The sequence below is a fragment of the Oryza glaberrima genome, chromosome 10, assembly GCF_000147395.1.
Source record: "Oryza glaberrima chromosome 10, OglaRS2, whole genome shotgun sequence".
NCBI lineage: Eukaryota > Viridiplantae > Streptophyta > Magnoliopsida > Poales > Poaceae > Oryza > Oryza glaberrima.
Genome location: NC_068335.1, coordinates 2,597,038 through 2,609,398, shown reverse-complemented (window position 1 = coordinate 2,609,398; position 12,361 = coordinate 2,597,038). Strand labels below are relative to the sequence as shown.

Below are 12,361 nucleotides of genomic sequence, written 5' to 3'. Positions count from 1 at the left end.
GTGAAACTTTGTGTGTTTGTGTGTGGCTCCCAAAGGCTTGCTCCTTCTCCCAATATAACCGCTGTTATATATAGTAAGTTGGATATAGGAGAAAAGTCAGTCATCATTGTCCATAGATAGTACTTTAGTTGCATTATCCACACATGCATGCTTACATATAATAACTTATCCTTGTACATTGATGAGTTTTGGCACAATCAGGAGGTGTCGTGCTAATCAAGAAAAGTGAGCTTTTTGACTAGTGGAGGCACGGGCAGCCTTGGTCTGGTCGATAAAACCCCATATGGTTGGGGGTGGCTACTATTCTAGGCAGCTAGGGTTTGAGCCTTAGGGTTGTCTCCTAATTATAAATTCCTATTTAAGATTCTCTCAAAAAAATTATGAAAACATTAGATGTAGAAGCAAGTTCAACCATACTCTTGGAGATTTCTTGGCTCTGCCCATAGATGCCACAACCACAAAAAGTGCTACTGAGACACATACATGGTGTCTAATCTCTGTGCCAGTTGATCACGGCCACATTACTTGTAGATACGATGGTTACTTGGGTCATTTTTCCAAAAAAAGAAATATTCATGAGGGGAAGGATCTTAATTTGTAACATGTTTTCCTCTTATGTATATTCCATGGCTATATCATCAAGGTTAGCTACACAGGGCCAATAGAAAATGCACGCATGTGCATAGTAGATAGAACACACGATACATAAATCAGAAATGTACCAATTGACTGATGTAAATATTATGTCACATAAGATGTTTATGTCAAAAATTTAATCAAGTAACATAAGATATATATTTTCCTAGTTTCATGTAGATGACATAGAAGGGCTGAAACATGGCGGGAGAGTCAACCGACAATGAATACTATCGCTGTTTACCCTTTGACGTTTTCTTGTTGATTGGACGACTGTATTTATGAGCTAGTACCACACCTAAGTGACAGTACTGACTATCACATATCAACTACAGCATTAATTATATTTACAATACTATATCTCTAAAATAATTGACTGCAGAAAGACCGTCGGTTGGGAGATAGTGAACCAGTGGCCATAAACACAGCCCATAAGAGAGCAACAGAGAGACACAAACTCATGGCTAGTTTCATTTCTATCGAAGCAAGTTTGTCAGTCAATAAATTTGAATCCTTCAGTCCTTTGATATTGATGCTGAGTATAAGAAGCAAATATTATTTGATTGTCATACTACATATAATTTTACACGGCAAGTAGGCCGATTGTTACTTGTTTGCATAGAGGTGCAAATTGCATAGAACCGTTATAGAGAATGTTCTATGCAATTTCATGTTTCAGAAAAGAACCTGTTTCACCCTGAGTGGGATATCAACAATGTTCCACAGCACCTATTGTAGCCATCTTATCATCAACAATATCATGTTTGGACACCAAGTCAAAAGTTATCAATTCATAAACATCCGGATTCTAGATTCCAACTCTGATGTCTATCCTTGGTGATTTGCAGAGTTGGTCAGAGGACATCAATTTGGAGTGATTGTACCGATGACATGATCTGCTCCCACTATTCTGTTATTTGGTACCAAGGTTTTTCTCAGTACTAGCCCATCCGGGAAACCGACAGCCTAATGGTGTTGCAAGTTTTCAACAAACAAAAGTAAGAATTCAAAAGCTGGTTAATGCCGATATCACCTTGGTTTACCAATTCAGTTTTTCTAACTAAAGCTTTTGGCATGGCTAATGTGTATCTTTTTATATGCTGTTATATAAAATAGGGATAAGGCCACTAGCTATTCATTTGTTTAGATTTAAACTTTACATCGACTCAACTATTTAGTTTATCTAAAACACATCACTTAACTTCAATACATTAATTCAATGTTCTTATGTTTAGGTTTAAATGTCAAACATTTAACATGAATTTAATTTTTTTCCAGCCAATATACTTGTAACTGGAACCGAGAGGCGAGGTTTGGATATATCCCTGTTTGACACTTCAACCTTAGGCCTGCGAGGACCTGCATTTCATTGTTCTAGAAAGCAATTTGAATTCATTTCTCGATCCATACACTGATTGTAAAAGAGATGTTGGAGAATAACTTGTCTTCTTACGAGCAACACGTTCAAGATCACACGGTAAAAGAACCACACTAGCGTGGACAACTGACTTTTGCTTGCCAAATCAACATCACAAAGTCACTACAAATTACGCCACTGACCAGTGACAGAAGTGATGGTTCCAGAGTTGGATTTCCCGTGATGGAATTTGTAGACACAATCAAGTTCCGAGATATGTCTATAAACTGAGAAGTTTTCCTTAGTGCTATGTCTTCAATTTATGGTGAAGAGAAGCGTCTGTATAGCCCGTTAAGTTCCCAACAATATATGTAAACAATATCTGAAATTCTTTTTGAATAAACAATATTTTTTTCTCATCCCCAATAGGACTTCAACTATTCATCATTGTTTGAGTCTTCTTTTTTAAGATAATGGAAATGTATAACATCCAATAAGTTTTTGAACTAAATAAATAAACATTGTTTGAGTCCATGTATTTCACTTTCATTGAGTAGCTTCGAAAGCCTTGTCTCTGGTGATGCAATGTGTTGTTTGTTTCTATGCTTGTCTCAGTCAAATCTCGTTTCTGGACACAAAATTCCAGGTTGTTCTGCAGAAATAGTACACATGATATTGCATTCATGTTGACTCTTCTGCTACTAGCAAAAGAAACAAGCAAAAACAAGCCACTATTTATGGTCTAAAGTACTGCACCATCTGTTTACCTTTCCACGAGCATTGGACAAAAAGGGAAAAAAATCATGCATAGCCATTCCTTCGTCACTCATCAGTAGTTCCATTCAATCTCAAATTAACTCAAGTTGTTTAAGATGGATGCTCTTTGCATCAGCTGCAACACCCTGAAATTTTTTTAAAAAAGGAAAAACTGAATTGGGCCTAGTTAAATTGGGCCAAACCCAACAGTCCACTCCCACCTCAACAAAAAAAGAGAGCAGCAAACAATCTGTCCGCCACGACATCGCCCCATCCTCACCCCATCCCCCGCGAGCAGGTTTATATACAAGAGGGGATGTATCCTTTTACCAAGTCTATATATTTTGTTTCGTTCAGTGGAGCATATGTAACTTCCAGTTTTTTTTTAAGCTGAAACAGTATGAGAGACTCCTCCTACTACACTATATTAAAAGAAACAGAGTATTAAAAAGTATTTTAATCAACATATTTTGTTAATATAATTACTTTTCTCGGAACAAAGTGTGATATTGTCTTGCAACACATTTTGTGTAGATGGCGCTATGGCAGTAATACGGTGTTATCCAATCTGAATTGTCCTTTTATAATCATATAAAATTACACTCTGATAAAAGCACAACAAAAATTTTGGCCGAATGTGCCTGTGCATATCTACAGATACCCACACAAAAAAGTGCCCTACTCTTTTCTTAAAGACACTCCAATTGCGGTAGAGACGCAATATCAGCTCATTTATAAAAGTACCTCAATTGATAATAGAGAAATAATTTAAATGCCTCATCTCTTATAGAGATGATTTAGTAAAGTGTCTCTGTATACTTGAGAAGGTTCTACGAAGACGTTTCTATGATGCTTTGTAAAGATGATTGTACGCTAACATAGAAACACCTTAAAACATCTCTAGCCTATAAATAAAGCATCTCCGTAGATATGTTTTGTTGTAGTCATCTAGAGGAAGAGTACTATATTGGGTCAAGGAAGGTATTTCAACTACCCAACCCTTTTGAGCATTTCAAGAAATGTACAAGCACACAATTAAGCATAAATTCACAAGAATGTACCAAAAGTAAACATTAGTATATAAGTAGAGAACTTATAAAGTACTTGAGTTGCTACTGGAAAGTACTTCCTTCGTCCCAAAATATAACAACTTCCCAACTAATCACTATAACAACTTTTAGTACTCAGAATCTTCTATTCACAACTAATCACAATCCTCCACCATTCACTTTTCCACCGTCCAAAACTATGTAGTCAGCCCATTCGCTTCATGTAAAGGGGTTAACCCAAGAGTGATATGGTTGACGGGACAAGTTCTTATAAGTTGATTCAAACTAGCAAGGTGATACTAACACATGCACACAGTTCCCATGGACCAAACAGGCCTCATTCTAATTGGGCCAGAATGTCACACTACCCAGGGCCGGTCCTGACGGGGGGCGAGCAGTGCAGCCGCTCTGGCCCCCCATATCGTAGGGGCCCCACCCCACCCACCACGTAGCCTCTATGCTGATGATACCAGACAGAAGTTATAGAACATAGACGATCACAATTCCTTCCTACGAGGCGAGATTGTCGCCGCACGCCGCGCGCGTCATGACGACTCAAGTCCATCGGAATGACACCGCGTTATACCGGTGGCCGCCATTCGGTCTATCCTATCAACTTTTGTACTAGTTTATTTCCCACCTATCATAATTTGTACTACTTTATTCCCGCAACTATCATATTTTAATTTGTACTATGATGTAGCCTTTTTATTATTTTTTTTCTAAAGAAGGGCATAATTCCTTGTATATGTGGATGGAGGTAGTATTATTTTTCTTGCCAGTTTGTACGTTATAACCGGAATGGTAAATTTCACAGAGCAACAACAAGAGGTTTGTTCACAGCGGGAACCCATCTTGAAGACAACATTCATCCTTCCAACTATACATATATTTTTTTATGGGAAACTGTACATATTTCATCGAGCATTGCAATTTAAGGCATTTCTTCAGGTAGTGTAAGAAGAATATGCATATCAAAGGCGTTGCACAACTATTTTATTTCATCTATCTTCTATAATAAAAGTCCATTAAACTTTCTACAAACGCTCCTAAACCGTCGTTTGGCATCCTATAAAGGCTCCTAGGCCGCCACATGACACTCGAATAAATTAAAGAAAATCATAAAAAAAAACAAAGCATCTGAACCATTGATTTTTATTAAATTTGGTGGACCCATTATTTGTAACCATTAGATTTATCTTAAAAAAATCGTCTTCTCATATCTGGGCCCACCTGGGCCTCTTGGCATGTACGTATGTACATACGTACGTTTCGCACGTCTATTCCCCCTCTCTTTTTATCTATTTTCACCCTTTTAGAAAAAGCAAAAATTCTATGTTAAACAATTAAGCAAATATAGCATCTAAATTATAAAACTAATATTTTATCCGCTTATGTCTTTTGATTATTTTATATTTATAAAAACTCAAATCCACTTTAATTCAACTTTGAGAAGAAATATGTCACATTAATTAGGGCTACATCATCCGACTTTTCTGTGTCACTTAAGAAATTATAAAATTATTAAAAGTAATGGTATATATTTTATCACCGTACATAACTTGATAAAAAATAATAGGTATAATAAAAGTAAATGAACATAACTTTGAGTAATATTTAAAAAATTTGACCCCCATTCTAACACAATAAAAAAGTCAAAACAACATTATTATATTATTAGGTTTGTAGTGTACTCCTAAAAAAATGATTTGTACTGTTCATATTTTTAGTATCAACTATGAATATATTGTAGGTATAGACGAGTTAAAAAGATAGAATTTAATCAATCATTAAAACTTTTATTTTATTTTTAGTTAATAAAGTAATAGCATCTAAAACATTATAACCGATAAGAATTATTACAATTATAAGCGTACGTACTCTCCCCTCTGACTCTCTCTTCCTCTCTGTCTCTTATTCAATTCTTTAGTCTTCTGCATTTTAACTGATTAATCAAAATGATTATTAGAAAGCTAAATAATTACAATTTTAAATTTACTAGAAAAAAATGCCCGTGCGTTGCAATGGGTGAAGGCTGTTTTAATCTTATTATTGAACCAGACCTTAGCACGGTTTGGTTTACTTCAAAGACCGGACATGCATTCAGACAGCTTTGAACCGGCCGGTTTTTTGGTGAACCGGATATTAAACCAACCTGCAAATGGGCCATAAGTGGGCTGCCTGGAGGCCCATTTGATCTATGCTTGGGGTAGGCTATCGTTTTTTTCCGCGAAAATGGTACGGAGTGGCGTGGGCCATAAATGGGCTGCCTGGAGGACCATTTGATCTATGCTTGGGGTGCGGCTATCTTTTTTTTCCGCAAAAATGTCACGGAGTGGCGCGTTTGGTGGGAATCGAACCCTGGGCAGTGAGATCACATAAGCTTGGCCTAACCATTATGCTATTGCACACATGTACACATGTGAACCGCGGTTCGACCGTCCGAGCCACCGGTCAGACCGGTGGACCGATGAACCAGGGGGTCGGCTAGGTCACCCACCTGTCCGGGTTTTTTTACTATGATTGATACATGGTTTAGTTAGGGTAAAATTAAATGTGGGAATTCGCTTGGATATATATATATATATATATATATATATATATATATATATATATATATATATATATATATATATATATATATATATATATATATATATCAACAAACAAAAGTTAAACAAAAGGTGAAAAAAAGCATGCGATGGAGCCGGTTGTATCAGCGGTTGTAGGTGACTTTGTTCATCGATTCATATATATATAGAAAATCATGAGCTGCAGTTAGGAGTTCGTTCGTCTCAAGTTAGCAATGTAAAATTCACTATAGGAATTCGCTTGGATATATACATTTTTAGAAAATCATCAGCTGCAGGAGTTCATTCATTCCAAGTTAGCACGGGACTTTAAAGAGATTTATTATACGACTACTTCTGTATTTCTAAATACAAATGAACGGACATGTGTTTCCAAAAGCGAATGAACTTAAAAACCGACTTATGTACGGATGACGTACCACATTATCGGCAAAAACATCTTCAATATTTATAATAGGAGAGATATCACTTATAGTTTACTTGAATTTGTTTTATTTATAATTAAATATATAATTCAAGATCTATATTACCCATATTTTACATTATTAAAATAAAAATTTTTCATTTGAGCATATACACCAATCCTTTACAAGTAACTAAATCCCTCCGTCAAAAAAAAAAGGCAACCTAGGTGGTGTCAAATCCCCACCTAGGTTGCATTTTTTTTACGGAGGGAGTAGGAGACATAATAGAACATTATAAAATATAATAATAAGTATTATATCTCCTTAAATCATTGTGTATCCTCTGTAATGCACTTAAGTCGTCATGTGGTTACATCTCAAATAAAAATAAAAATTAGAAATTATAGGAAACAGCATCTGACCATCAGTATCAGTTTCCACTTAAATAGGTGGATCCATTATTTTAAAATAATTGATATACTTTTAGAACAATCCTAACCCGCCATGTATTACGTCTTAAAAATTAGAAGAGAAGGATATTAGAAATTTTGAGAAATAAATGGATCATCGGTTTCACTTCAATCATTTATAAAAACAGTAAAAGATAACACCCCTCCACTTCGCGCTCCTCCACACATCCGGACAACATGGCACTACACGTCCCCTCCCCTCTTGGCTTGAGTTCTCCACTGTACCCTCCCTGTTTTTATAGTGAGAAATAATAAAAGATACTATAAAATGCATTTAAAAAATAAAAAGTATATATAAGTTGTACTTTAACTTATAAGAAATATTTCATTTTTGTCATATGATAACCTTTATATATCACTGAAACTGTTATATAAAAAAACTTATATTGCAAATAACATTTAAAACATTATTCCCTTCATTATTTTAAGTCATAATCTAATCTTTTGCTATGCCATCCCAACAATAAGAAAAATTATGAAGGAAATGGATAATGTGGGTCATATCATCACTATCACTCGAAAACATACATAATTAGATTAGATCTACAAAATAAAATACTCTAATTGTTATTAGCATTCCCCCAAAAATATTACCGTCATTCTAAAATATAACTATGTTTGGTATTAATTGGATCTATCAAGACAAATATTTTGATATAATTATATATTCAATAATTAAAGTTAATACATTATAAAAATAAATGATCAAATGTGTCCTTAAAAACCATGTCGATTATCTTAAGAAGAATATGGGGCATACATGCCGACCTTTTCCTCTACATCATTAGAGCTTAAACATAATTAATATTATTATAAAGTATATAACATCCAGCTTACTAGACCCATATAGGGCCTACCTTATGTATCTATTCTATTTCACATTCAAATCTACGTATCAATTATACTTATAAACTATTATTCACCAATCGCTGAGTTAAGATTATTGGCAAGGTGATTGTTTAAGAAATTTACTATCCGAGATCGGATGAACACCTATGCTATCAAGCTGAAAAGAAGAACGGAAACTGCCAATATTCATTATATGACATATCACCTTATAGCAGTTAATAAACACAAATAACTAAATTAGTTGTACAATCTTATGAAATAAAATAAGAATTGCATCCTCACGACTTTCTTTAAATAAAAAAAGTATAAGTATAAAACAACATGAAAAATAAGAAATGGAAAAACCTCAATATAAGAATACGATATTCCAAAAAACTTGACTATATGCACTATGTCATATTAAATCAGTCTACATAACAAAAATTGATTAAACATCCATATAGCACATTCAAGTGACCATGTATCACGTCTTAAAAATTAGAAAATAATTCAACTTAACTCGATGGATTCATTATTTTCATCAATTAGATATATTTTAAAAAACCATAAGTCGAGACATGTCATGTCTTAAAAACTATAAAAATAAAAAAAATAAATTGTAAGATAAAACAAAACATCTTATAATACATGCAAACATCACTGCCCTCCCCTTCCTTATTTTTTTAGCTATTAAAATAGAAGAGAAACAATAAATGTTGAAACAGCTATAATTTTTCATAAGCTACACGTCTGGTTACTTATATCTTTCGGTTAATATTTCACCTTTATAAGTTTCTCAAACACAATATATGACGCATGCCCACGCGAATGCGTGGGCTACCTTCCTAGTTATATAAAAGAATATATCTGCCCAGTGCACAAATAAAAGGATTCTTGTAGTGCTAGAACAAAATTACAGAGAAGTATTCTCTTTGTTTCCTAGATAATGTAATATAGCCTAATCTCTACATTAAATTGTTGTCAACAAAAGGACATATTTACTTTTGATACTTGATAAACACCTTATTTCGTTCGCTAAGTTGTGTTACAATTTCACATAGTTCAATTTAGGATAAACCAATTAAGTTAGATAATATGGTAAAATGAATCACAACTGAGGTTCTAACTTTGAAAAAGGAACTACAGGCTCTAGTCAACATTTGTGGTTAAAGTTGAAATGGTCTGACTTGCCCCATTTTAGCTGTGACTTTCTTTTGACCAAGACATACTTTTTGACAATGAAAGTGGAGGAATATGACTTCAGAGGTCAGAAAAGACAGAACACTAAAAATGGTGTTCTTGAAATTATATGTTTCACAACCAAAAGAATCCATGAGCAGTGAGAGAGAGAGAGAGAGAGAGAATATAAGAATCCCTACCTGCAAGCCAGCTACCATCTTCTGACATATAAATCGTCATATTATGAGATGGAGCTCATCAAATCAGCTATAACAGGTGATCTAACTAGTCGATTAATCTCCTTTCTTGTGAACAAGTTTTCAGATCATACATGCTGTGAGGAGAAGGTAACAAGACTGGAGCAACTCCTTCTAAGAGTTCACATGGTTGTCGAGGAGGCAGATGGGCGATACATCACCAATTCATGTATGCTAGTGCATCTGAAGATGGTAGTCACAGCCATGTACAGTGGCTATCGTGTGCTGGACATCATCAAATACATGAAGAATAAGGAGGACACCGGTGACCTGGTAAATGACTCAGCTGCCTTATCTTTTGCTACTCCTCTCAACCGTTCTCGCACTACTGTCTGTACTGCAAGAAAAAGGATATTCAGTAGTGAGTTACAATGTGCACTAGAAAAACTAGAATCTGTAGTTGGTGATATGAATGAGTTTGTCATCCTTTTGGCTGGATGCGAGCGCATTTCCCAAAAGCCCTACGATACATATATTTACATCGACAATTTCATGTTCGGTCGACACGTGGAAAAGCAACATCTCATCAACTTCTTACTGGAAAACAATATTGCTGGTCCTCCACCTGTACTACCGATTATTGGAGGTCGTGGAGTTGGGAAGAGAACACTTGTCACGCATGTATGCAATGATGAGAGGGTTAGCTCTCAGTTCAATTTTATTTTGCACATCAATGGAGCAAACGTTGGGCAAATTACAGAAAATGGAAATCTTTCAGCGAGGACACTTGTAATTGTTGAGTTTTTTTCAGATGTAGATGACAATGATTGGAAAACATTTTATTCACATGTTACAAACCTGAGCAGAGAAAATAAAGTGATAATCTTGACTAAAATTGAAAAACTGGAGAGATTTGGAACTGTCAAGCCAATGACTCTAAATAGGCTGGTATATGAAGAGTACAGGTACCTATTCAAGACACTCGCATTTGGAAGCACAAACCCAGTAGACCATCCACAACTCATTCCAATTGTGGAAGAATTCGCAGAGCTATTGGAAGGAAGGCTCATCCCAGCCAACATACTTGCAGATGTATTGAGAAAGAATTTGAATGTTCATTTCTGGCTTTGCAAACTGAGACAGGTCCAAATTACAGCCAAGAAGAACATGACCATGTCTGGCACACATCCACACAAACTTTTTGATCAAGGTCATCCAGCACATTTCACGGGCTACGTATTGTCTCCTCCAACTATTATCACACCAAATGTTCCCCAAAATGATTTGCCACAGTTGAGATTTGGTGACTTGCTAACAGGCCATATTTTTCCACCGAAGGGTGATTTTAAGTTAATTTCATGGGAGTCGAGGATACTGCCATACACTTCATTTGTTCACACAGCTCGCTTCTGTCTAAGTCTTTCTCAAGATCAACCTGAATCACCTTTGTCAGGGAGGAAGCATCGGAGGCCATTTTCCTAGTCTTGTGATGAACTCAGGAAAAAAGATTGTGTGTGGTTCTAGATTTTCTCTCCTTATAGTAGCATAATGAGATCTCATTCTCAAAATGGATTCCATTCTACTTCGTGGTAGTAAAATCATGTAATTTTATCTACTTTGGCATAGATGCGAAAAAATGTCTCACTAACTCTAGTACTGTGTAGTATAATCAATTCCATATATACTGATTACAATTATGCTTTGTGTAGTATGATTTGTTAAATTTATAACCTAAACAAGTAAACAACTATGGAGCTGAGATATTCATGTAAAAAAAGAGGTGCCCCCTTGCATTCTCCCTGCCCGTGTAGATCTGCCAGCTCAGTGTGGCTGCTCCAGCGCCTCCGGCAAGAAAATCGGCATCAATACTATATATAGTATGAGGAATTTTATAGTCTTTGAGAAATTACCTTAAGGTATCTAAATTTTATACTAAAATTTTTGGTACCTTAAGATACTTAGTACTTAGAGATACCAAAATTTACACTAGAAAATATGGTACCTTCTCAACTGATGAGTATGTTAGGTCCCGATCTTTCGATAGGTATTGATAAACAGTCGATTTCGGCGGAGTCATGACACAACTCGCTCTGGCTTCTGAACGAACACGCTACTGAGCCGAAACCCGGTTGACCTCGCTGAGAAGGCTAATTCCTACATGCGAATCAAAGCACACAAGCAAGAACAAGATAGATTGCAACACAATTACATATGAATGATTAAGCACTTGAATTTGAGGTTCCACAAACTGATCTAGCGGCGAAACTGTTCTTGACAGATTAATCTAAGCAAAACCAGACTTTGACCGCGTGATAGGTGTCCTTTCCCCCCTACTCAAGAAGAGTTACATCTAAGTTCCGATCGTGATATGACAAAAAAATCTTACTTTTTCTTTCCCAAGCTGGCGCATAACCTCTGGTCCTGCTCCCTTCCGTCCATCAGAGATTTATTCAAAACCTGAAATCGAGTTGAGTTGAATGGGGTTCTAAGTCAACTAGATGAAAGGTTTCTTTGTAGTGAGGGAACGAGTTACTGAACACAGTGAAATATCACGTTTTATCATGTCATGCACATGTGTCTTTCCCTCGATCCCAAACCTCAACTGGACGTATAGGTATGCGGTATGCCGATGACAGTTATTGAAGCTGCCATAGTTCCGGCAACTACGAAAGCTACAAAAAAAAACAGCAGCAATACTACTGGAAAGTACAGTTTCAATATTGCCACGATAACGTCTACTGCATAAATATGATTAGGGACGTCCTAAGGTTGCCCTAGGGTGCACACCCCCTTGGGCTAAGCCCGCGACACACCAACTATAAGGATCGAAACCCAAATCAAATTCGGACTGGATGAGGTACGTGGCTTGTTTGCCAGATTCCCTCAGCTCAGTA

At 35.9% G+C, this 12,361-nt stretch overlaps 1 protein-coding gene across 1 annotated transcript; it reads left to right on the top strand.

Annotated features, from left to right (window-relative positions):
- The first annotated feature begins 9,518 nt into the window (after nucleotides 1-9,518).
- Nucleotides 9,519-10,949, top strand: LOC127752643 (putative disease resistance protein RGA4). Its single transcript, XM_052278048.1, has one exon. It carries the CDS (start codon nucleotides 9,519-9,521, stop codon nucleotides 10,947-10,949), a length of 1,431 nt encoding a protein of 476 aa, XP_052134008.1.
- Nucleotides 10,950-12,361: the final 1,412 nt, after the last annotated feature.

What these genes read in the sequence shown, in the direction of transcription:
- LOC127752643 (XM_052278048.1), top strand. Translation starts at nt 9,519, where the DNA reads ATGGAGCTCATCAAATCAGCTATAACAGGTGATCTAACTAGTCGATTA.